We start from the raw sequence: 26,951 nt of genomic DNA, 5'->3' as shown, positions 1-26,951 counted from the left end.
TCAGCAGTGTAAAAAATGTCTAGTATGCAGGAAACAGCTGCCCAGCTTTGATATTTCACTACTGTAACATTTGAAGATGTAGAGTAGGCCGTGTCTTGATGTTTTGACTAGTCTGTTCTCCACTGTCCAGCAGAGTGAGAAGTCACCAACCTCAAGGTTAATGAATAAGACACATCTCCAAAACCCATGAGTAGGTTCAAGTTCTGAGAGTTTTAACCTGCTCTCCCCTGGAGAAGAATGTGGATTAAATGCCTAACGAGCCATTTGCTGCAGACCACAGCAAGTCACCAGCGCTGGCTCTAGAGTTTTGTATGAGAGAAAGGACTGTGCACAAACTAAATGCATTTGATAGCGAATACCGCAATCAGCTGCACCATTACGCACTCTTCTCGTGCTCACCCTTCCGCATGTAAAGAGGGTTTAACTAGATGCATAGAAAGGGAAAAACGCCTTCTGCCTTAGATTTTTCCTGACTACAAGAAGAGTCCTTTCCTATTTGGGGTATACTTAAGTAGTAAACAGAGCTGGTAAGAAAGGAATGTTACAGTCTTTCTGCTTCCAGAAGATCAGGTGTGATGTTTTGAATTGACAAACATGGGAGTAACACTTACAGTCATCACAGAAACTGTTTCCACAGCAGGGAATAATAACTGCATCCACCATGATTTCTTTACAAATGAAACATAACAGCTCTTCTGGAACACGATTGTCTAAGGAGGAGGAGAGGGAGGAAGAGGACGGCTCCTCAGGTAAAAAGGGATGCTTCTCCTTCTTTCCTCTGGCATACGCTTCCCTGGAGGGGGGTGGGGAAGGAAAAAGACAAAAAGTTACAGATGGGTAAAGGAGAACTTTCCCAAGCTTTTCATTTTATCCAGTGAAGACAGTAGGTGGCATTCTCACTCCAAATTAGCCTTCAAAAATGCAGGCATTTAGTTTAAAATACTTTTCTATAGCCAGAGCCCTAGAAAAGGGAGGGGAGAACAATTTTCCTTCTGCAGAACTCTTCCCTTCATTGGATCAACTAAGAAATTAGCTCAGACTAGAGAAATCATTTTCTGACAGCTAGAGACCGGGTGAAATGAATCCCACGTCTCCTTTCACCAGAGGGTGAATGTGAATCGCAGGCTCAGGATAAAGTCAGTCTCCGCCTAATCATGTTTTATAAATGCAGGAAATCTATGTTACAGCTTCTGCAAAAGGAGATGCATGACAGAAAAACAGAGGTGCTCCCAAGTGCATTTTAAAACAGCCACTCTTGTCAGCACACACCAGTGTTTTCTTAGCTTACAGCAACAGGAAAACATCCCTCTGCTTCACACATGGGATTGGGCAAACGGCAGAGGGGGAGGGGATCTCAGTCCAACAGCTGTTTGTTAAATTCTGCAAGAAGCCTTACAAAGGTAAAACAGGAGCAGAAGGAGCTTTCAAAAAGAATGATGCCACCGTAAACACGACGGAGATGTTTTGCAGAAATAGGGGTTCTTAGCATACCAAAAGCTTACCCAGCGTTCAGGGGCGTGAACAGCAGGACTGCCCCATTTTAATATTAGAAATCATCACAGATTTTAAGGTGAAGATACAACGACAGTGCTTCTTCCCCCATAATTACAGATGCTGGCCAGCTTGGTGGCGCTGCCACTCAGACATGGACACTTGGCTTCTCTCCTTCACTTTTTGGTCAGACCAGCTAATTCCATACTCACGCATTAATAACTGGGATGGCATATCTTCCAGTCGGTGTCAGCATCGCACCCTTCATATTGGGATCTTCCACCTCCACCATGAAACTCCTGGGAATTCCCGTGCTCTTTCGAAGTCTGCGAACAGACTGAAAAGTACTGTCCTGTTAAGAAAAGAAATGCAGACATATCTCAAGACCCACACTTAAAATGGCATTTCAACCACTATTTTAAGCAGCAACATCTTTAATCCTCTCCTTTTAGCTCGCCCAAGGGCTGCTCGACTGAAATACTCTTTTTCCCAAATGAATACAGCCAGCATGCTCCAAAGGCCCAAGCAGTGTTCTGAACTCAGTTGATATTCTTTGGCTTAACTTCAGGGTCCTGAAGGGTGAAATATCCCTCAGCTCACCATCCCCTCAGAGGAGAGGCACAAACCCCCTCCTCCTCCAAAGGGCAGTTCAGAGGGAGAGCTGAATGCAGGGCTCTGGATCGGCCACTGGGGAAACTGATATTCCCCATCTACACACGAAGGTTGAATTCAGAGCTGATGCCCGTGCGTTCAGTGAGTAACCTTAAATGGCATGAATACTCAACCAGAGACTTGTGTAATTCTAACACGCAAATATTCAATAGTTGGGGCCAAGAGAAATGTCATTTTTTCCTACAAAATACTAAAAAATGCAAACTGTCATTAAAAAGAGTTAAGACAAAAAAAAAACCTTGCAGTAATATTGAAGTATACAAAAATATGCATTAAAGTTCACCGAGAAAGATCTATGGACATATGTAATGTCTGTGACCTCAAAGAAAGAAAATTTCCCATTGAAATCTCCAGCTTTCCCTGGAATTTTGAAGGGCTTTGCACCACTGCCATACAACCTCTGTATTTCAGCCCAAGAGAAACAATTCCTCATAGGGGGTCCATGTAATTGCTGTGTAACTACCAAGGTAAAACAATTAAAAACCAAGTGTCGCCAGAAGCCCCCCACAATCTTACCCCATTTGTTGGACAGTTCTTTATATAGTGGCCAGGTTTTCCGCAGCGAAAGCAAACATAGGATGGTGGAGGTGTAGCCAGGGGTTTCTTCACGTAACTAAAAGGGTTTGGGGAGAAAAAGAAAATGGTATGCATGCATCTCTCTTGTTCCAACAACCATCTCTGCAATGTCTCCACAGTCTTCACAGAACAGACGGGACTTTGCCAACACTTACTTGACCGGATCGTACTGACAGCAAGACTGCGTCATCATGGCTCGTATTTTATCTTCTTCGGAAGCGTTGGCTTCAGCCAGACTGCCGGTCTGTTTAACAGGTAATTATGGGACACGCACATTAGAAGCACATTTAACTCCCCAGACAAAGACTCACCCAACCCTGTAAAAGGCAGCCCGGCAGGAGCGGCGGTTGCACAAAAGCGACTGCTTGTGTGAGCCAGAGCTGTCCCAGAGATGTTCTGGGGAGCCCTTACGCCATCACACGGTGTCTCTGGGCCTGTGAACCTGCTTGGAAGGAGCATTTTGGGGCACTCAAATCCTGAGGCTCTGTTTGTACCTTACAGAAAGACTTGTGTAACCAGTCCAAATGTCTTCCAAGTGGACTGAAGCTATGTGTAGAAAGAATTACATTATCTACTAGTTTTAAACGGATTCTTGAGCTCCAGAGTATTGGAAGGAGAAAATCTCCACTGTACATTCAATTGAGAGAGATGTGTGCAAGTATCAGTGTCTATATTTTGCAGCGTTAAAAGGACATACAACTTAAGAGTTGGGCAAGTTGCTTTTATTGCTGAAATTCAGCTTCAGACACAGAAGCATTAAGAGGAATCAAGATTTTTATAACTCCTCAGCAAGACAAAAGATTCTTTTCATAGAAATTTGTCCATCATGCGCTGTAGGCAGCCCAAACTGCATGTCCCCTGCACTTGGCCAGTTTCTCACATTGTAGAGTCAAACTTCACATGAGTTTACAGAACCAAGGACGTGACAGCACCAATGGAGACCAGTTTCTTCTGGTGACTACTTTCCAAAGTAACCGTTGGGGTTTTTTCCCCAAATGTACACAATTTAATTCTGCAGTGGGAGAGGGAAGAAGAGAGTGGGAAGAGATCTCTCTCTCTTGGAAAGGAACGCCAGCCTTTATTTTCAGAAGAAAGAACTAGCTCCTCTGCATTAGGCCCCGCCTCCTCTATTCTTTAAGACGAGTAATTGAATTGGCTCGCACTACGCCTTTTCACAAAGTGCAGCCACTAGTGCTTTCCCAGACAAAGTCACACGTTGTTGAGAAGAAAACACAAGCAGTTCCATAGCAAACCCTGGCATTACAAAAGCTTCAGAAGGTCACCTCTGCTAACACACTGCACTCACACATTGGTATATTCCCGCAAACAATGAGGCACATTTACACAATTTACACAGTCTGCGTTCAAACAAATTAGGTTGTGTTGTCTGCTCTCCACAGACTACAAGTTATGAAACTGTGCAGCTTTCCGAGAGTGGATCTATAACTGCAGTGACTAGAAACCAACAGTGGCCACGCAGTTGTCCGTGCTACAGAAACGTTTCTATTTTGGCTGGTGCAACCCCCCCCTGAAATATTCATGACTTGCAGCCAGTTAAATTCTTCTGCAAAAATTTTGTCATTCTCCAACACAAAATTAACAAAAGGTCTGAGAAACAGTAAACAGCTCCTGAAGTGCTGCTGCTTTGTGTCTTGAAGATGAGCAATAGTGCAACATTACGTTGAGGGACTCCCCTGCTATCTTCCCAAACTGGGAACTACTCTTTACGGGACACTATGGAAATATATACACATCTTAAAGTTAAAACCAATACTGTAAATGATTAAAAATTAAGTTTTATTCCCATTATAACAGTTACCCAGTTATACATCACCGTACAAGATTTAAAAATATGAAGCAAGTGGGATTTTTTGTTGGGGGGGGGGGTGGGTGGGTGGTGTGTTTAAGCCTTTGACGAGAATATACACATACCTTAATGAGCTGGGCCAGAGGAATGGCTGCAGAAGAGTCCTCAATCTGTTCACAAAAAATTAAACACATATTCAAGTTGTACAATCAAAACATAGCAGAAGTTAACCTCTACTGCAGTCTGAAAGTCTGCACTATAGCCTCCGTGTGTCATGGAAAGAGTCATTTCCAACTGAATGTAATTGTACTGGTTCAAAACAAAGTCCAAAGCTATGACCGCTTCAGAGGGCCTACGTGGTTCATGAGAAGCAGCTAAACTCAGTCTGCTGGGGTTTAGATATTTGCATTTGCAGACAAACGATGAAACTAAACCATTTCATCGGATAAAGTGGAAAGATCAAATGCAGAACTTTGGAATACCACTTTGGGTACCAACAACATTTAAACTCACAGCAATCTGATAGAGACCTTCATGTACTCAGAGGGGGCCAAACAACATCACTTCAGTCATACAGCTTTAGGAACAAATACTCAAGTATTTCAGGACACGGGAAGGAATCTTAGCTGCACAGAACTGTCCTCAAAACCTAGGGGATATGTTGATTTTGGGACTTCTTGGAACCACCAAGTCAAAAGTAAGAAAAAGTACCAAGTGGCACAACAACGGTTTCTCAGTGCGTTTTGACAACATCTTCCAAAACTGTTAGGCAAAGAAAGTACTTAAAAACAAAAGCTAAGTGATACAATGCGAAAATGGCAAAAAATACGCTCCAAACAATTTTAATTGCAAGGAACAAAGAGCACACCGCAGCCTATACAAACACACCAGCTCTAGACAGAGAGGTGTAGAACACAGCACCAATTGAATTGTGCAATTGAACCTACATGATCTAGAAACTATCCTACATTATCTGTACAACACAAAGTCATCCAGGAAATATTCCAGCATATTCAGTATGAAACACAATGCCTCACTAGGCACAAATACCAATATTCACATTAGAACTGTGCAAATGATGGCATTACTCAGGGTTCACTGTGCTGTGAATCAAACACAGGGTCTCTACAACATACACTATGTCTCACTGCAAAACAGATTAACTTCATGTTTGGGAGATTAATAGGAGGCTACATTGTTTAGAATTAAGTGCAATGTGTAGGAAAAAAGTGTGAGATTGTGTTTGTACATACTGCTCTGGATGTTCCACTCGCTGGTTCCGTTCGAGTTCTAGAAGAAGAAATAAAGGGGATGAGAACTTAGAACAAAGCACTTGCACCCAGCCAAAAGCAGTGAAAGCAGATTCTAAAACCTAAACTTCAAGACATTATGTTCTGATAGTCTGCTGCATGTGGAAATGTATTTGTACGCATAAATCTAATCCCAAATCCCATTTCTAGTTTGTCAGCAATTACTGTAAGACTTACAGCTCTAGAACACAACAGTGCCAGAGGAAGTCCTCAGACATTTTGTCTCTGCTGTGTAAGTATCAAAACGATGAAGTTTGTGCTACAGCTTTGTGCTCTTAAACAATCAACCATCACATTAGCGACTGTTGCCCTTTCCTCTAGAGCCAGTATGCAAAAAAGCCAGATTGGAGGCATAAGAATACCTGCCATACCCCACCCCGCCTCCCCCAAATGCAAGACACAGTCAAACGCTGACAAACAGACTCTTCTGAGATGGGAACATGCGTATCTGTCTTTCCTATAAAAGCAAGAGAAAGAAGATCGATGCAAGCCGAGTGCCTCTCTAAACTAATCTCCACAGAAAAGGCTAAGAGACTGCAACCCCTGACAGAGACTGCAATGCTTTACGGGTACTTACATAACTGGTGTTTTGCTGGTAGTTTTAACTCCTCTAACAGGGACTCTTCTAACAACTACCGAGGAGTTCTTAGGAATCAGAGCATTGGCATCTGTGTATTCTGAAAACAACACCAATACAGAAGAAAACATCAGTCAGTTTGTAAGAATATTAAGATGTAATTACATAGCACTTGAGAGAATCCCTTCACAGACAGGAAAGCAAAATTTTATATCAAACACCAGCAGCAAAACGTTTTCCACTCTTCTCAAACAGTTTGGATGCCAGCAGCAAAATGGTCTCAGAGGTCCCTAAAGGAGAGTGTGCTCATGCATGAGGTTCTTTCCTGACCTGCCTTAAGTTGCTTTTGCTTCTGCTGGGCTACAAACCCAAGAGATCTGTGGAGAGAAACAAACCACAGCAAAGTCTCACCCGCATAAACCAGATTCTAAAGTCTGACCAGCTTGCCCTGCAACAAAGCAGGCACTTGGCTAAAGCACGAAAACTCTGCCCCGTTGCTTTCCGAGCTGTTCACTAAAAACAATTCCCCCGTGCCGCGAGTGCTGGGGACTGACAGAACACAGAAGGAGCCGCCATCTCTCTGCTCCTCGGAGCTTCATCCATCGACAGCCACACTGACAGCTGCTCAGCGCTGTACCCTCACATGGAAATGGGACTGGCAGGGCTAGAGTTTGGATCACAGAAACCGGAGGGGGTTTTGAATTGCTTTCACAGGCAGGGCAGAACGGGCTCCAACTAAAGGGGTCTCTCCTCTCTTAAGCTAGTCATCTAGTTTGAATAAGCCAAAGGGACGTGAATTCTTTCAATTCACTTTTTGCAGAGCAGAGAGACTCAGATGAAATCAATTACAAAGACAAGCCTTCTGAAAAGCCTTTTGAAACCACTGTGTGCCTGAGGGTCTCCATGCTTTGCCATGGCTTACACCGTGTCCCTCTTTTGAAGAGGAGGAGCTACCTGAGACACTCGGACTGAGTAGGCCTCAAATGTAAAGATCTCTCCATGAGTAAGCTTCAAACGTAAAGACGTCTCCATGAGAAGGGTTTATATATTGTACTTACACAAGCTGGATGGGACTCAATGTTTTAAAGCGCCATCAGCAGCCATTCCCTGTCATCTGCTTCCAGTCCTAACTACTAAAAGCCCTCACCTCTGGAGGCCAAATCAGAACGATGGCCCGAAAGCCAAAGTTGCTGTGGAAGTACTACTAATGACAGAACCCGAAGCTTTTACAGAAGTCATACCCTGAAACCAACGCCTAGAGCTCTGCTCAAATGGGGAATCTCCCCATCACGCAGCCACCTGTCAAGACAGGCCTGCGCCGGGACTTTCTGATGTCGGAGGAGCTCAAACACCACTGAGGCTGACAAGCAACGGGGACGTGATGCCAGCGGCAGCTCTGGAAGCCCAAAGCAGCTGTTTCCACCTGCTGAGCGGAGTCATACAGAGTGTTCTTTCTGGTCCAGATCACAGACCACTGGACAGAGATTTCAGAGGCACAGGATAAGCAACAGCGGCTCCACAAAAAGGCTGGAGTTTGCTAGGCCTGTGCCCCGCTGAGGGTTGTGCTGGGTCTGCAGAAGATTGCAGGTGGCAGCACTTCTCCGCGAGGGAGGCTGTGTGTATGAGGACAGCAACCAGTGCGCTTATTCGCCAGTTCTGCAAGCCTGCAGAGGTCAGCTGGAACATGCACAACAGGTGTATGAGGCAAAAAGGGGAATGGGTCCTCTTTTTGTATTTTGTGGCAATTCTTTGACCATTCATTGACAGATTGACATCTGCCTTCTGAACACACTGTCCTTGCATGCAGAGATATATATAGAGAGAGATGCATGCTTGTTTTCCATCCACTGGTGAAGTGCACAGGGAGGAGACCTCCAGCCATCTAACAGCAGACTGATAGAAAAATGAATTCCCCTTACGAGTCAATCAGTACACATTTAAATGGATCAGGTGAAAACTGAAGAGTGACAATAACCTGGTGAGGTAAAGGCTTTATTTGCACAGGGCACGTATCATGGCACGTATCTGTGTGGGGGACTTGAAGTATCCTCCCACTAGCTTGGTCACCGAGGCAGAGAACTTGTGGGTTTACAAACAGCGGAGTACGCTGCCGAGGTAGTTCTGTGCAGGGACCTGGCACCTGTTGGCTTTCATACATTTGATTTTCCTTCACCTCAACTCATTGAGTTCATTTTGGTGATAAAATTGGTGTCAATGGTGAAATCTGGTGAAGTCAAACAATGTCAACTTAAAAGTTAACTTTTTTGTTTTTAAATAGGAAAGGACTAAATAGGAAAGGACTAAAACCGGAGCATTATTCCTGAAGTCCTTGGAAATTTCTGTTTGCTCTCTTTAACAGCTGCCAGCTTAGCCTAACAGCTCTCAGACAAAACTGGCACCTGCCAGCAGGAACCTGTTCCCCGCAGGCAGCAGCATCCCCTAGCAGAGCCTTGGCAGGTACCAGGAGCTGCGAAGCAGTGTCACTCCGCCTGGCCACGACTCCACATCTGCAGGCTGAGCAGTGACATGACGCTCAACAGGGCTACTTTTGACAGTTGTCCAAGCAGAGCTCCAACAGAAATGTTCAACAAAGCTGGAGCCAACCCCATCGTTGATTCCTACTCCCTTCTAGCACAAAGCTTGTTTTACTGCCAGTGATGGCCAGTAAGTGGCTACAGGGGGGGCTTTGGCAAGCACTACCCATTGCACATCGAGCAGGAAGTGTTCTACGCCCAGGTCCCTGTCTCACAAACAGATCGGAACGGCTCCGTGAGGTCCCCACACACGCCACAGCCACCAACAGTGGCCGAATCGCAGTGTCCCTTCCCTCCCCACCGAACTGCTGGCTCCGCTCGCCCTCCCGGTTCCCCGTACGCCGGCGGGACGGGCCCCGGGCTGACTCACGGCACGTGGGGACAAGCCCCAGAGAGCAGCGTGTGGTCCCGCAGGCCGTGGCCGCCGCCAGCCGGGCAGTGCCCGAGGCCCCGCGCCCGCCGCCCCCACGCACCTTCTCCGGTCTCGGCGTTGGTCACCCGCAGATCGCAGTTGGCCGCCTTCAGCTTCTGGCGGCCCATGATCTCGCGCTTGAGGTTGCCGAGGGAGATGTGGAGGCCGCTGAAGGTGACCGTGTCGTGGCGCAGCTGGGAGGAGAACTGATAATGGACGCACGGCATGGCTGGGCCCGGCGACGCCTGCTCCTGACAGCGTCTGCCGTGCGCGGCAGGTGGTATTTGCCAGCCCCTGGCCCCCGGCCCTGCAACGCCTCCGGCCCAGGACCCTCAGCGATGGAGCTGGGCTGCGGCGGCAGCGCCCAACTGGCTCCTCCTGGCAGCCCGGGCCAGCAGATGGGCGATGGGAGAGGCCCCGCGGCCCCGGCTCAGCCTCCGCTCCCTCTCTCGCGGGCAGCGCTCCCAGGCTCGCTGTGGTGACTCGGGTGCTGCTGCCCCAGCGCTCCACCGAGGGGCTTCCTGGCCACCAGCAGCACAGACTGCGACCTGCCACCACCACTGCCACGGCAACGAGTCGCCACAGACGGTCACGGCACTGCCACGCCCACCCTGCAGCATTATGACCCGGCCCATGGTGACACAAGGCCGGTGTTCTGTCACTGCCCGGGGCTGTGCCTGCCTGGTGTCCCTCCTGCCACCCCCGGGGCTGTCCCTGCCTGGAGTTCTGCCACCTCCATGGCCTGTGGTGTCCCCCCTGTCACTGTCCAGGCCTTCACCACACAGCATCAGCTCCCTCCCGCCAGCCCCTGGGCCTGTGGGGTCCCTCCCAACAGCCCCGCACCCATCACGGCCCGACCTCCTGTGCCCCCCAGGCTGTCACCACCCGCTGTCCCCTCCTGCCAGCAGCCCCCAGGGCAAGGCAGCCTGGGGCAGAGGCAGTGGGCTTTGCCCTGTGGCCTCGGCTGCCGGAGCTGCCGGGCGGGGACGGGAGGGGACGTCTCAGGGTGCCGAGCCAGGCCGCACGTCCCCTCTGCCGCCGCCCCGCTCCCCGCTGACGGGGCAGCCCCTTGTTTCCCGCCGGGGCCGGGGCTGCTCGGGACCAGGCGCTCTAAAGGGGCCGCCGCGGCGCCTTTCTCCGGGTCTGTCACCGCCGATGAGAAGCCGGGGCCGGTCCTCCTCCCCGCTCTGCAGACCCGCAGGCTGCCGCTTACAGGGACAGGGGGTAGAAGCATCAGTGGCGGAGAGAAACCCTGCCCCGAGGTAACCTGTTCTCAGGGGTTGTTTCAGTGCATTCCGTGGGGCAGGAGTGCTTGAAACATCTGGGGCTTATGTTTGAGAGCACCGTTGGTTGGTTCTCGTGCTTGATTTGTCTTTGGTTGGGGTGACAGAGTTGTTCTGTGTTGTACAGATTTCTGTCAATCTTTGGTAGGTGACAAGCGCCAGAATTACCGGGAGGCGGTTCTCATTGCCTTAAATTGCATTCTTTAAGACAGGAAGTATGAGGACACTGCCCAAAAGCCACTGAGTACAGAAATGATTAGGAACACACCCACGGAGGGGTGTGTGTGTGTGTCTGCGTGGTCTATGTCCTGGTTTCGGCCAGGATAGAGTTCACTTTCCTTGGGCTGGGAGGGAGCGCAGCTGGAGGGCCGGCCCGGATCCATCACGGGACTGTTCCATATCAGGAGACATCACGCTCAGTCTATAAAGGAGACTCGTGTCTCTCCTTTCCATTTTCCAGTGGGCGCAGCAGGATTTTTGGTGGGGTCAGGATTGCTGCTGGGGGCGGGCTGCGTACCGGTCGCCGGTCAGTGAGCAACTGCATTGTGTATTACCCGTTTGGACTTACTATTGTTGCTGTTGTTTTATCACTATTACTAAAGTTTGTTTTAACCACGCTACAAATTTCTTTTTTTTGGTCCCTCCCCTATTTCACTGGGGAGGGCAGGGGGAAGCAGACGACTGGCCACATGGTGCTTGTCTACAGGCCGAGTTTGAACCACAACAGCTGTAAACATCACTCACAGTAAAAGCTGTGGAGAAAGTCACGAATCATCTCCCATTTGAACCACAACAGCTGTAAACATCACTCACAGTAAAAGCTGTGGAGAAAGTCACGAATCATCTCCCATTCTGCAAGTCAAATTCTCGACTGTTTTCTCACTACTGCTGATTTAACTGGACACTGCTTCAAAATAACACCTAAAATTCTTAACTTTTCACCCCAGTAAGCTCTTGGGGCCACAAGAGAAGCACTGTGCTGAGAAGGCACTATGAGCATACGGCAATATTTACATACTGACATTTTGTCTTCCCTTAGATAAAGTCACTTTGTAATTTGAAACCTTAGTGGAAGGATTTTTGCTTTCACCCTGATCAGACATTTAAGTGCCAGCCCCTGCTACAGCTGCAGCAGAAGTAGTCAAGCTCTTTCAGCACCAAATTAAACTTTCACTTTCCACTTGGCTGTTTTTTCCCCTTCCTCTTAATTTTTATATTTAAACAAACAGCCAAAGTTTTTGCTTACTTGGGGAAAAACAGTGCTATCCTCCTCCTCTTATGATAAGCTACTGATCTGAAGGGCAGAAGGCCGAGACCCCCAGCAAAGATATTTAGAAGAGTGGGAAGAATTTGAGAGTCATAAATTGGGTGTTCTCTGGCTGGTCACAACTGAGGAGGGGGAAGACGAACTACAGGGAGCTCAAGGGAAGCACAAGAGGTCATCTGGGAGCCAACAGCGTGATGGGGGCATGAGACAGCGCTGCACTGCCGTGTGTCAGGCACAGTGTTTTCAGGAGCTGCAGAGGGGAGTTAATGCCCCTGACGAGAGCACAGCTCGTCAGACGTGGTGGCCCTGCTGGTCCTTCACGTCCCAGAAAGATGATCTGTCCCTGGGAGAACTGGTGAGGAGAGCTGCAGGGATCGATGGGACGTGGCAGACGGACATGCGGGCTGACGTCAGGAGTGCGGGATTGGCTTGGTTCCAGTCCCGTTAACTCCTGTGATGCTTCTGTAGCTCGTTTTTGACTGATTGCTGCTGTCTCCTGTCTCAACAACTGGGATAACATGGCTTGGAGCAAAACACCTCTAAACGATTCAGATCTAAATGAGCTGTTAGTGCTTCCCGCGCAGGCAGGAAGGAATCCGTGCTGGTCAGCTGGCTCCTTGTGGCCATCAGCAGCGCCTCGGCCGACCCAGCCCTGCCGGTTAGTAAGAGCGTGGACTGGAGACATCGGGGGGGCAACCGTCAGAGGTGTCGGTGCCCTGCTCCGCGGAGAAGCGTTGGCTTCCGCAGGCCGGGGTGAGATGAGCGCGGTGATACCGGGCCCTCGGCTCGTGCTCTGTGGAGCGCCGGGGGTCGGGGGGGCCTGGGCAGACCCCGTGTGGGCCGGGCCTGGGCCTGGCCCGGCACTGCAGCCCTGGAGAAATGCTGGAAGGATGGGCTCGGTGACAGCTGTCACCAACAGCTTCGCCTTACGCCGCGGTGTAAATCTGTCAGCGTGCAGAAGATGGCTGCAGCAAGGGGGACAGTCGGGAGAGGGTTGGGCGACTGCAAACGGCAGTGTCACACCCTGGAGAATGGCTGAGACGGGTGACCCCAGCGTCAGGGCAGGGCTGGAGAGCTCGCTTGCTCTGTGATTGGTCTGGCAGCGTTCTGGTGAAGGGCACATCCCCAATTCCCTCAGACCTGCTGCTCTGCCATAGGCAATAGATGAGCTGTTTGCTATGAGATGAGAAATTGGGTCCTAAAATTTTTTTAAAAAAGTTAAATCTAAACTTAGTCATTGTTTGGTTGACAACATTCCTCCTATGCAGCATGCCATTATCCAAAGGGTTGTTAACCTTTACAGTCACTTGGGTTTTCAAGGGATTCAGGTGATTTAGCTGATATGTGCTGTACAATGTCTGCCCGACAGAGTTCTCTTTATAGAAAAGAAGAAAAACAAATGATTGCACTCAATTTATTTGCTGAAAAATTATATGTGAATTTTGAAAACTGCTGATTGCTGCTGCTTTCCTTGACTCTGTCTGGTTTCACTATGGATGTTACATTCTAAAGAACTGTTGAATTTGTTATCAGAACAACTGCTGGCACTTTGAAACTCACACTTTGTTCACTTTGCTTTAACAGAAACCTGGTAAATCAAGATGTGGTTCATGGTTTATTTCCATTTGACAGACCTTCTTACTCTCCTTCAATACTGTCATTTTAAAATTTCTTATCACTTTGCAAAGTTTGTTCTTTGTTAGGCAGGACTTTTTACAGACGGAAATAACAGTATGTCAGCGTAAGGGACTGTGTTGGACTGTACGTCTCAGGCATTGCTGTTGCACCACCACCACGTCCTGGCCTCAGTGTCCCGTGGACAAGGAGGAGTACGCTCTGGAGAATAGGAACTGTCCCAGACAAAACCACAGCCTCTGCCCGCAGTTAAACTGGGGGGAAGAAGACGTGCAGGCCGGCACAACCACGGTCAACGCTGGGGCGTGCGCGCACGGAGGGCCACGAGACAATGAGCCCCATGGAAATGGGCGGACTTTTGGGGGAAATCGAGGACAATAAAAGGACTGCGTTCTCCTCTCTAGGGATCTCTCTCTCTCCCTCACAGCCTTGTCATCACTTTTGGAGCTTGGAGCACCATCACCTGCACCAGGACTGAGCCAACAGTACGCTGCTGGATTCGCGGTGGTGGTAATTAACCTTGCTGCATCTCTACCATTCTCTTGCTTAGGGATCCTGACCCTCCCTTTTTCTCTCTGTCCTATCGCTATTACCAGTTGTATGCAAAATAAAGTTCACAAGGTTGTACGGCTTCTGACCTCGTTTGTGTCTTAATCTCACTCTTGGGATCGTTTAAGAACCCTCCCCAATATCAGATCGGGACAGTCAGTTAGCTGCCTCCCCGAGGTCACGTGAGGCCAAAACTTGCTCTGTTACTCTAATGCTGTGAACAGAACCGGGCACAAAATATCTATGTGGAACCTGAATCTCTTGCTTTCTCTTCCGATGCTTTTAACTACAAAACCATGAAAGCTTATTCTGAAAACCTCCATCAAATTAGTTAAACACTTAATATGCCTGCTGTAGGAAAAATGTTTTGCCTTGAAGACAGATTTTCTGTGAGTCATGGTATGAGTAATTTTTGGGCATGGATGGAAAAAAATTAGCTTTTGTAAATACAAACATTGAGGGGTATTTTCTTTTACGTTTTTGCAGGTAAATGCCCTGTGCTGGCATGTGTGTGCTGTCTCTCGTGCAGTGTTTGCAGAACGTCTCTAGGAAGACGTACCAGCCGTTACAGCAGAGATAAAGATATCTTCTGCAAACTTGATTGTTTCAGGTATATCATCCAGGAATATAATTTTATGAGACAACATGTTACACTTGCTTATTGCTTTTCACTTAAGCCTCAACTAAAATGCACATCTCAGCTCTTTGGTTTAATTTGCCAGGTTTATTTTCAGTAGTTAAACTTGGGAAACCCCAAGTCGACTACTAAAGTGTGCCCCGCTCCCCCCCCCTGCCTCGCCCTGGTCCTCGGCCCCTTCCCTCACACCGCTCCTGGCTGACCCCTCACCCGCAAGCTCCATCAGCTGCCCCTTCCCCGTCCCCCCCAGCCCCCCTAGAGTCCCCTCCCTCAGCTGCCACCCCTGCCCCACTCTCTCTGCCACCCCCTGCTCCCATCACCCCTCCCTGTGCCCTGTCACCCCCCGTTCTAACCCCAGCAACCGTCCTCACCCCAGGCCACCTCTCCTCCCCACTCCCCAGTGATCCCTCCCTCCCAAGCTCCCTTGACCCCGCTGCTCCACCCATGGCCTCGCCTCCACCTCCTGACTCTGCTCTGGCCACCCCGCATCCTCCTCCTCCCCCACAAATCCTCCCTCTTCCATGCCCTCTCCCTCAGACACAGCACCTGCCACAACCTCTTTCCCTTCAGATCCTCTCTCCTCCAGCCCTCCTCCAGGTCTTCCTCTCTCTCAGACACAGGACCAGCCACAACATCCTTCCCTGCAAACACTCCCTCCTCAGTGTCATCTCCCCCAGACACCAGAATCGCCACAACATCCTTCCCTGAAAATCCTCCCTCGTCCAGGTCCTCCTCGCCCTCAGGCACACCACCCAACATGTATTCCCTTCTGAATCCTCTCTCCTCCATGTCCTCTTCTTCATCAGAAAGCTCAATCGGTACTAGGTCTATCCCTGCAAATGCTCCTTGCTTCAGGTCCCCCTCTCCCGCAGACAGAGCACTCGGCACATCTTTCAATTCACATTCTCCCTCCTCCAGGTCCTCTTCTCCTGCAGACAGAGCACTTGCCACATCATCCTCCCCTGAAAAACCTCCCTCCTTCATGTTCTCCTCTCCCTCAGACTCCTCTCCCTCAGAGTCCTCCTCATCACTCTCGGAGAGGTCCTCAGCCACCCCCTGCCCCTCGGGCTCCATTCTGCCTTCCTCCCAGCCAAGCTCTTCCCCTGCCCCTGACAGCTCCTCCTCCCCAGGTCCCTGCTCTTCGAGTCCTGCCTCGCTCTCCATCCCCTCCACCAGAACTCCCTGTTCCCTGGGTGACACCTCTGTGCCAAACTCACTTTCTTTCCCTGTCCCCTGTCCTTTGGATCTCCCTCTGCCATGGCATTCTCCTCGGGTGCAGATTCCTCCACCACGGGCTGGCCTTCTGCCTGCAGCACAGCCACTGCTTCTTCCTCGGGCAGCAAATCTTCCACCCATTCCACTTCTCCTGCATCTTTGGTGCAAACTTCTTCCTCTTTGACAAAATCTGCCTCCTCAGGTGCTTGTGTCTCCCCTACCATCTGTCCTTCTTGTGCCACTTTTTCTGCTGCTCCCTGCACATCAAGTGTTCTTGTTCCTTCTGCCAAGAAAGTTCCATCTGGTGCTATTAAAAAATAATCAAAACAACAGTTTTATTGAGAATTGTGTTAGTGTTAAGGCTGTTTTACAGGGTTATTATTAAAGATGCTATCTCTCCCAAGCAATGAGGGGACATCAGCATGGTGACAAGAAGAAAACTTGCTGTGCTGTTTCTCATCATGCACCTTTGCTCTGACTATGTTTCTAGTGCTGCTGTTCTGGCATCTGGCATAACTAATTTAAGCCAAAATGCCAACGCATGACCATCTTTCAACTCTGACAGCTCTGCCTGCCCTCCGTACTCTGCCCCCTTCCCTCACCTGCCCAGCAGGGAGCACAGGTGTAGCTATAAGCTTGACAGTAATGTTCAAAAGTTCAGAAACGGGTGGTGAATTGCTCATGTAAAATACGCACACGCAGGAAAAAGAATACTCAGCTATTCGTATAATGGCTTCCCATGGATTCTGTCATTACATCAGGGGGATAACGTAAGGTCGATTCCTGCCCGCTGGGAATTTCACGGGAATGCCCTCACTGAATTCGGCGCTGTGGGGTCTGTCCCGGGACAGGCCCCCCCCAGCAGCCTGTGCTGCTGCACCAGTGTTCTGTACAAACATGGCAGGTCCCGGTTCTTTAACAACAGAGAAGTTTTGTGCCACCAAAAGGAACAAGAGCAAGGTCTTTCCCAAGCTACCTTTCCCAAACTGCGCAAAGGCTGTCTGTCTTGCCCCAAACCATCTCCCACTCCTTTTGATTTTACCCTTCTGCACTACTGCTGCACTCTGCAGTTACCGCGTTCTGCTGCTTGCTGGCGCAACCGCCTGTGCAAGCAGAGCCCGTCTCTGGACGTCAGACAGAGAAGATTCCAGGCCTGGAGGACACTATCTGCCCGGCCTGTCTCTGCCAGCCAAGTGGAGCTCGTGTCTGGCTTGCCACAACCCTCCCCCTGGCCCCGCTGCTCCCCGCGCCCACCCCTCCCTTCCTGCCCTTCAGAGCCGGCCCGACTCGCTCCCAGGTCTCCGCAGAGGGAAGTGGAAGGTGCACAAGGAGCCCAGGTGGCTGCAGACAGTGCAGGAGCCAGGAGGAGGAAGGACAGCCTGGGAAGAGAGTTTCCAGAGAGAAGGGAGGTTGGGGAAGGAGAGGAGAGAGCTCAGCAGGTTGCTTCCTCCCACCAGACCCCCCATCACTGAACACTGGACCACACTTCAAAATTAAAACCTCTGCATTTTGCAATACAAGCAATCATGCCTTCATCCAAGACACATCCTGCACCAGGTTTGTTCCTGATGTTTACTACTAGCTTTCTGTACCTGATCTTTTAGGTTTTTTCTTCTTTTATACATATATATATATATATATATTAAAAAGTCAGTTACCAATCACTACCATACTTTTACACCACTCATGCTGAAAATCCTACCTCGTGAATCTGGGAGAGCTCAAGTCCACTACCAAAATCAGTAACATGAAATCATTCTAAACATTTCTAAGGGAAGCTTTGGTAAAATATGAAAACATCCCAAACTGTCATCCCAGCTCAGAGTAAATATTCCTGTCTCCACAAAAGTACAGTGTCCAAACTGTCCAGCTGCTTATATTGGGCCGAGTCCAATGTAATGGATTCTGCTGGTCCCTTTAAAGCAGACGCTTTGTTCACTTTGCCTGAAAGAAACCAAATGCTGTGTGGTGCATGGCATAGTCTACCTGTTTACCTGCTTCATTAGCAGAAAGAGCAGTTAATTTACTCTGGCTGCTGCTTGCAAAGTATTCCCTTCTGTAAAGCGAGGTCTTGCCTTGGGCAGAATGATAATGGCAACCGTGAGGTTGTTTCAGCATTAAAGTATCCCAAATGAGGCACCGTGGAACCTGAGAAGGTAACAACTAGGAGATTTGGGTCTTTCCAAAGACCACCTGCCTACGTTTCAACCCAGATCTGGAGGGACAATTGCCACGGAAGTCGGGCTGCCCAGGAACTACATGGTCTCTACCTTGGGCTCTGCATCAGAAACACAGATCCTTGTGAAGACCAGCACATGAAGACCACCAGGCTTTGAAACTAAACGCTATCGACAGTTGTCTGCAGTCAGCTGATAAGACCGAGGCAGAAGCAGTTTCATCTGAGGAAGAATTACTGAGGAAAAAGACAAGACCTGACAGACCAGAGACGAGAGGAACCTCCAGTCTCCTGTATACACACTCCAGACGGAAGACAACACACCTTACAAGACTCTGCTCTTAGGCTACATAGAGGAAGGAGGTCAAAAGGCTCCCAGCTGACCAGAAAAAAAAACCTTAGAATACCCTGGATTAATGTGACAAAGTACAAGACTGGGCATAACTAGCAGTGTAAAAACAATAGAGAGGGCCTGTTCCTGCCAGCTGTTAGACCCTTAGAGGATGGCAGAAGGAAATGGAAGAGCAGCAGTGCAGACTGAAGTCAGCTTTAACCTGTGGGTTTCTTCACTTTCCAGACTCACTGCTGCTGGGGACTGGAAGCTTAAGGTGACCTTCCAGTACGGCTCCCAGCAATGAACAGCTTGGGCTGCAGGGACCAGAAACGTTCTTGGAGGGAACCAAGACAAGCTGAAGGTTCCTCACTGCCAATCAGGCCAACTGCTCACCGGGAGACGAGCTTGAGACACAAACGGGGCACAGCACGGAGGTGGAGGCTGCAGCTCAGCTTCCCTTCTCATCTGCCAGTCCCACCCTGCCTGCCCCGGCAATGCACCTCCCCAGGAGCCCCCGCGCTACCTGGAAGCAAAGGGAAACTCATTAGACTCCTGCCTCCCACAGCTGTTTTCTTGACTGGCAGCCAGTTTTTTCATGGCCTTCATTCTTTACCTAGGACCATTATAACTGTCAACAAAGCAGTTATTTACTGTAATACAGGTTAACTACACAGGACTACAGAAGCCAGCTAGTCACCACCCGATTTTATACAAGTTAGGACAGAAAAGAGCACATGCAGGATTTGATAGAGTAAAAAGGAAAGGGCAAGGGCACTTCTATAAAAACACTTCAGATGAATCAGATTTCATCCCTACTCAACAGCCCACTCACCTTCACTGGCCTCATACTCCCCGCTTGCTACAACCTCTTCTTCCACATCTGTACAGGAATCATCAGGTTCGGAATTCACGAGATCACCACGTCCAGCTGCCGTTGCTGTTTCCGCCTGGACTGACTGCAATCTTCAAGAACTATCACAAAGTTACAAAAGAGGAAGCCAGAAAGAGAAGCCATTAAAAAGCGAAAGGGGAGCAGAAGTCACCCAGGTGCCTCAGCTTGGTTTAAAATTTGAAATGTTAGAGCAGACCCGATTGGAGCCACGTCAATCTTTACCAGCAATAATTTTTTTTTAGGTAGATTAAAACCAAATGAAGACAACCATTAAAAATCCAGCGGAAAATTCATGCAGGGGCATCTACTGAACCTCAGAGCAGCAATCTTCCACATTTTCACAGAGCGGTGAGATTGCTTTTGTCAGGCAGTCTGAGGGGGTTTCACCACAGGAGCAACAATATTGTTTTATAGACATAAAATTGTTATTGTTCTATGAACACTTCGTTTTTTAAAAAAATGTTTATGTTAAGCTCTCAGCTACAGTTCTGATGATTCCCCAGTTCCCCAGCTTAAGTGGCTGAAGACCTATGCTTATCTAAAAATAAGTGGAGAAGTATTTTCTGCTCTGTAAATGCAGTGATTATGATGTTTCACAGTCAGGTCATACATCTGACAAAACAGACCTGACAATCTTTCGAAACACGGAGCCTAGGGCAGGGTGACAAACACCGCTGACAACAATTCTCTCTCTTGGGACTGGCAGTATCTCCTTGTCCCAAAGAGCACAGCGAGATCAGAAAACACACAGCAGGAGCCCACCCCAGGTAATCCCACGCTTCTGACAGACCACCCGTTGTGATCTGCCCAGACCCATCCTGCAACCGAACAACCCCGGAGGAGCACTCTGCACCTTTTGCTTTCTTCTGCATATGCAATTTTCTCCGATAAATTAGTTCTGCACTGCTAATGACAGCACCGGTTAGGAGAAATCCTGTCAGATGGGTCTCAGCGGGACAAAACCAGAACAGTGCCTGTCGGTCTCCTCTCAACACCGCCCTGAGAATGACCCTTGGAGGCACAAGAAAGGACTGAAAACCAATTCTTTCATTGCTCTACACTTGGTTTCTTGACAATTCTTTATTTGCTATAAAATTTACCTCAATAACCCCCAGGTAGATGGGGACAAATCTCTATGCAATTTAGGAAGTCGTTCCTAGCTGTAATTTTTAGGATTCAATGATTTTTCTTGTCCTTCCTTGACCTGCACCATCCCTGAATCTCAGGTAGTCTCCTGGCAGCAGAGATGATGCAGGACTGGACTAAGAAGCGGACGCTGTTACCTACTTACCATTCGGACTATCTGTCTGTACTGGATAGAGGATCTCTGTGCAAGCCCAGAGCCATGAAACCGTGTGTGCTGGATGGAAGCACACAGGAATTGTGCTAATAAAGAACCACACTATTGTCTCAGGCCAGCTCAGGACCAGATTACTAGCTTGACACACTCCATCAATAGAGCATAAGATTCTGTCCTCTAGGTTTATATGGTTCGTTCTTCTTCAGTAGTCCTTGCTCCACTCATCTGAGCCTAGTGGTGAAAGTGCCTAAACTGAAGTTTCTTTCACACAAGAGAGGGGTTCCAGAAGCAAACGTCTCTGAAGGCCTCAGCATTATTCAATGAACAGCACGTTACTGAATGCAAACCAACAGCACATTAATTCTGAATGCAAACCAAAACAAAAGCAACACACAAGATGGTCAGAGTAACCCAGCAGAGCATCAAGCAGCAGCATTCCAATTGTTTATGCCACACAAGACTATCTTAGATGCACTGCAGTGAACTGAAAGCAATAGAAACAGAACCAAAACCTTCTGTTAAAATAAAGGAAAGATTCTGCGTTCCACTGCAAATCCAGCACACAAAGAGACAACTGAAAATTTAATCTACCATGGCCTGTGGCTCTCCTTTATGCCAGCACCAGTGCAGACAGCTGTTCTTTTATGCTGCCTGATTTAACAGCACCCAGGACATTCCCCTGTGACCTGGATGACATTGCAAAACAAGAGATTACATTTCTTCCCATTCCAGATACAATAATGTAAAGCCATGCTCATGTGGCCAACCTTTTATTAATTGCCCCTTATCCATACAGGTAAGGCTGAAACTGCAAAGTGCCCATTTTATCAACAATAAAAACGAGGTGTTGCACAACTAATTGTTTTGCTCCTTCCCAAGAAATGCACAACAGAGTGAAGCAACACAACCATGGATCAACTAACAGTTTTGATCTTCATCTGCGCACTGTGATTCACACGGTAAGTTTTGGTTTCTTTTTGGATCTAGTATTTCGACACTGTAAACAGATTCCCCCAACCTGGCATACAGACTCTCCTACAGGTAATCAATCATGTTTGGATTTCGTAATAATTGCACGACATGTGAAACCCAGCTACTGGAGTGAAAAAGACCAGCCAAAGCCTTACATTGGAGAAGAAACAATAAACCAAGGCTACGTTCTGGGTGGCTGTTGAGCTCACAGCCGCAGAGAGTATTCTAGAAGCCTGAAAACAGCCCAGAACTGCCTCCCCCGTGCTGCGCCAGGACCTGCTGTGAAGACGCACAGCCACACTGGTGTGCACTGGTCACCCACAGCCGTGCAGAGGGGCTGTACTCACCGCTCCCCTTGTCACTCTCAGGACCCTCCTCATCACTGTCCTCACTTCCAACACGCTGCTTTCCGATGGCCTGAGATCCTCCCCATTGTCCCCCCTGCTGCTTGCATCCCGCTCCTTGTCTTCCTCCATGAGACTTTCCAGTGACTCAGCCCGTTTGAGCTCTTCAGGACTCTGACGCCCTATTGCTGTTATGTCTTCATGAAGACTTCCAGTGTCCTCCCTCACTGTTAGATCTTCTGGGTTTGCCTTTCCTTCTTCATCTGCTTCAGCCTCAGAAAGGCTCGCTGCAATTTTTTGTAATATTTTAAATTATCCTACTCATCTGCAGTGCATTACAACAACTTTGCAGGACTGCCTTTAAAAAAACCTCAAACGTGGAAGCTAAAAATTCCCTAAAATATATCAATGACTCCCATTAATTTTAAAACAAGAACAAAGAAGCTGTGTGTGAATGGGAACTGCCATTCTGAATTAGTGGACAGCCTTGTATAGGTGTCAGACTAGCAATTCAAGAGAACTCCTCAATTTTCCTTAGAATTAGCAAAGGGAGAGGCGCGGAGCCCCTGCCCCCCGCCAGCTCGCTGCAGCGGTGCTGTGAGGAGGCTGCCTCGCCCTGGGAAGCCGCAGAGGGGCGGTGGAGGTTCGGCCTCCTGTACCTGCTGCCACGGACTTGAGGCACAAATGACCAGGCAGCCACCGCCTGGAAACGGCTCTGGCACCTCCAACCTGCCCTGTTCTGACGGGGGGTAAGTTTAGACGCCCGGAAAACACCATCACTCCCAGACCCTGGTGAGAGTACAAACAGTTCAGAGACAGAGCCACTCCAACATGCAGATTACACACTGCACCAGGGGAACTGTCAGCAATTCTCCCCTATTCATTCCCCTTATGGTCCAAAGGGATTTGAACGCCAAGGTCCCTCTTACACACTCCTGATGTCCAATTCATAATGTTGTATGCAAAAGCCACATCTGTGGCACCTCAGTTATCTGGATTTTATTCTAAAACTGTACGCTGGCTGAACTGGCCCAAGGGGCCCAACGGGTTCAGACACTCTTGACTGAGTGTTGTGATAAGCTGAACTAAGATGAGACAAAATCTGTCCTCAACACGTACTCATAAAAATCCAGATCCCATTACTATTAGCGTGTTGTTTCTGTCAAAGCAGCACTCAGAGCTTACAAGTGGATTAGTGTACTGATTGCTGAAACACAGAAACATAGCATCCATGCCCAAAAGCTTGCTATCCAAAATCCTGGTCTTCAGCACACATGCTGAAGTTGAAAGGAGTTCTTCTTTGAAAAAATTACAGGTCCAAGGCTCAGCAGATGATCTCAAAGCACAATAAATGTACACAGCATGTGGAATTTCCATACACAAGCAGATGAAAGCTGAAGCTAGCAACAATTAATGGGGTCATGTTGTCTTGGAGAATTTGTAAGTATAAAGAATGGAAAAGACTTGCTTGAGCATGTGCAAAAAGGCATAACTAAAACCAATGGTGTTAAAGAAAAACCTTTTAAATAATGAATATCCAGAAACATCTTCCACTGTGGAGAGCTATTAGGCACTTTAATGTTAATCTCCTAAAAAAATGGAACTAGTAGTTGCTCCTAAAGTTGCTTGAAATATTTCCACATATACTATTTTCAGAGTCCCTCATTTGAACAGAAAGCTCTTCTTGCCCTCAAAATTACCAGTGAATTATTATTTTTCATGAATTTGTTATTACATCTCAGTTGGGAGAAACCCACATCTTTTTTATCCCTTCTCTCCACCTCTTCTGTTCAGTGGTGGGGAAGAAAAAAGTAGAAAGTTTTAATTACGAAGGGGAAAATATCAAAAATCAACAAATAGGAAAGAGGAATGAATGATCATCACACACTGCTAGAGCTTGAGAGGCAGCTGATTAAAGTCACAGAAAAGTTCAGAATGCCATACACTACCAAGCAGAAAAGAATGCTTAATTGTACTGATTATTCATGAATCACAAGCTATTTCTGACTATCACAGAGAACAAACATTAAGATTCTTTTTGATCACTGCAATGATTTTATAAGCAAGGATGTTTCAAACCTCATTGGAATTTCTGGTGGACTTTGTACTTTCTATAAAAGGACTGGATCTTTCTTGCAGCTGCAACCTTTTCACAAAGAGTTGTACTACTATTGGTTACTACACCTAGAAATACAAATGTGAGATGATGTTTCCATTTAACTTGAGAAACGGTTTGCACATTAGGACTGTCAAATATAAGGAATATAAAGTAATTGATTTTGAAAGAGCAGGAAATGGAAAAATTCTGGTACATTATGACTGTAGCAGGAACCCCCTTATTTGCAGGACGAGGCTGTGAGACAAGACACACACCAATATGGTTAACAGTCAAGCTCCAACGTTTATGAGAAAAACAAGTCCTTATATATTCTTGTGACAGCAAATCCCTGTGTTGCTCTGGCGCATGCTCATTTCAAAAACTCGTTCCTCTCAGCACTTTCAACAAGCATTACTAAGCGTGCACAACCGGTAGATAAATTTCTGTTTTGTTATTATCTGTTTCTTCCCTAATGAGCAAAAATACTTTAGCTTTTAGCCGTCGTTAATCTAGACGCTGTTAATCTAACACAAGTGCATCATTAATTTAGACATCAGTAATCTTCTAACTTGAATGCTGATGACACCTTTACATTGTCAGCGACGGAGACAGTTCATGACCCGGCATACGCACCCACAATTCCCCCTTTTCTTTTTATTAGGGCCTCCATCCTATTTACCACACAAGACAGACAACATCTCATTAAAACAGGAAGACAGCATGTCAATAATCCCACTATGTACATTGTCTTACAGTTACTAACAATGCCTAGAGATAAATTGAGAGTGATCAGAAAGATTCACACAGCACATACCCTCAAATTCTTCACATCCATGGCCTGGTGCCAGTAACAAAAATCTATAGTCACTTTATTCTGCAAAACAGCATGCTTTATACTACCTTCATCTGTCAACAAATTACTAACTATATTAGATGTTAAATTGTTTTACACTCCAACAGGCTATTTTGTTCAAGATGGAGCTTCTACAACCCCTACTCCCGGGGGCTGAGAGAGATGCAGTGACCATCTCTCCAGGCCTCCACAATGCCATTTTCTTAAAGGATACACAGCAATTTATAGACTACCATAAAGCACACACGCAACTACTTACTGCTCATAGGCTAAGGCTACTTGTCCATGCGCCCTTTTTACTGTCTATGATTGGTCCCAGTGTGGCGTCCACGAGCTGTTCTCCTGCCAGGCAAACATCTTGTTTTCCACAGTCCAGCTTCCTTATCTTTTTGCTTCATACGCAGTTTCTCAGCCCCTTGGCCTTGCAGGTGTTCTTCACAACAGCTACAGCCTGTTGTTACAGTGAGGCCACTCGGTTTGGATCGCTCATAATATGCCCGTTGTTTTCCAGCCATTCCACAAATCTCTCTTTTTGTTTTTGAGCAATCCAGACCCCTTTTATTGCTCAGTCCATCGTTCTCAAAACACTTCCACACACAGTTTAACATCATTAAAAGGATTATAATGATAATTTAAACTGTTAGTCCATGTAAAAACAACTCTTTTAACCATCCACTAATTGGTAACCTTTTAGCCAAATCATTATTAAACACTCTTCCTTCTTCAAGATGTAAACCCATCATGTAAGCATCACTACAAACCCAAATATCATTTATCGGTACTGCTGAAGGAGTCACATTTTGCCATTCTAGCTAGACTGTCTGATTATACCAACCATTTGTCAGATTGGCTTTTTGTGCACCAAACTATATACATCCCCAGGCCTGATCTCGCATGCTATTCCCAGCTACTGGGGGAAGAGATCCTCTCAGCTCTAACTCCAATCAAACAGGACTGAGATGGGGCAGCAGCAGTTGCTAAGCCCAGTCAAAATGCCTGCTGTCCTGATTGATTTTTCCCTGCCACCTTGGCACAACTCAGCAGTTTCTTATCTATCTTACGAGGCCTGTTCTTCATCAAAGCCTAGCTGTTTGTCAGAGGCTGTGTAAGGCCGATGCCTCCCAGATCTCCCCTTTCTTGGTTTTGCAACAGCACCTGCAAGACTTGTTTGAGAGCTGTATCAATCAAGGGTTAGACAAACTTCAAAACCATAGTGTACTTAGAATAGTTCCACAGAAGGCTAAAACAATACAGCAGTTACAATTACTGATTAAAAGAGTAGGCTAATTTCAGAACCTATAAATAAGGAATATGAGTAAATACTACAAAATAAACAGTAAGGAAAACACAGAGTAGTTTTACACTTACACTTACTTAATGGGGTACTAACGTTCAGATCCGCAATTGCTGGGGAACCCTGGATGCAGCGAGAATTCAGAGTGCCCTTCCTCACAAACGGGAAATCCTACGCGATGCGTCCATCCGTAGGTGAGGCATCCAACATCGCTGCAAGCAGGTCCAGCCTCTAAATCAACAGGGCAAAATAACAGGCACTTTTCTTGGAGCGGGAACATCTGATTTCATTCTCCTGTTGGGTTCCACCCAGAGCCTGGCCAGTACTCCAGGGGGAAAACCAAGGGAGTTTCTAATAAGATTAAACACTTTGAGTTCTTAATATTGCTAAACAGAGAAAGTTGAATACACACATTCTTACAGTATTTCATCCTTATTAATAACTACATTTCATCTAAACTATATCTTTCACTAGTGACTAGTAAGCCTAGATAGTTAATTAAGGAGTTGCAATTACTGTTAGCATTTTAGAAGAACTGGCAACTGTATTGTAGTTTGTTCTGCCGCAGTAACAAACATTACCCAGACATTCTGCTTAAATGATCAGTCAAAGAGATTGCAAACTGTCAGCACAGGGGCACCCACAGCACCCACAGCTGGATCCTGAGTGCTGGCTGCCTCTCACCCTCAGGTGGGGTTGCACACACCCTGCCGGTGACCACTG

The 26,951-nt window shown here is 47.5% G+C and overlaps 1 protein-coding gene across 1 annotated transcript; it reads right to left on the bottom strand.

Annotated features, from left to right (window-relative positions):
• Positions 1-376: 376 nt before the first annotated feature.
• Positions 377-9,606, bottom strand: LOC141964749 (E3 ubiquitin-protein ligase RBBP6-like). The gene is made up of 7 exons (XM_074915453.1): positions 9,441-9,606; positions 6,434-6,533; positions 5,800-5,836; positions 4,672-4,716; positions 2,895-2,983; positions 2,680-2,776; positions 377-424 (listed from the first exon to the last, which is right to left on the bottom strand). The coding sequence occupies exons 1-7, from the start codon at positions 9,604-9,606 to the stop codon at positions 377-379; spliced, it is 582 nt and encodes a 193-aa protein (XP_074771554.1).
• Between the last annotated feature and the right edge of the window lie 17,345 nt (positions 9,607-26,951).

The sequence above is a fragment of the Athene noctua genome, chromosome 11, assembly GCF_965140245.1.
Source record: "Athene noctua chromosome 11, bAthNoc1.hap1.1, whole genome shotgun sequence".
NCBI classification, from domain to species: Eukaryota; Metazoa; Chordata; class Aves; order Strigiformes; family Strigidae; genus Athene; species Athene noctua.
Note: the sequence above shows the minus strand (reverse complement) of the source record. Positions and strands in the feature narration are given on the sequence as shown.

Excerpts from the sequence above, each read along its gene's own strand:
- LOC141964749 (XM_074915453.1), bottom strand. The coding sequence starts at position 9,606 with ATGCCGTGCGTCCATTATCAGTTCTCCTCCCAGCTGCGCCACGACACG. Across the intron at positions 6,534-9,440 it reads CAACGCCGAGACCGGAGAAG|AATACACAGATGCCAATGCT; the intron begins GTGCGTGGGGGC and ends TGTTGTTTTCAG. Across the intron at positions 5,837-6,433 it reads ACCAGCAAAACACCAGTTAT|AACTCGAACGGAACCAGCGA; the intron begins GTAAGTACCCGT and ends TTCTTCTTCTAG.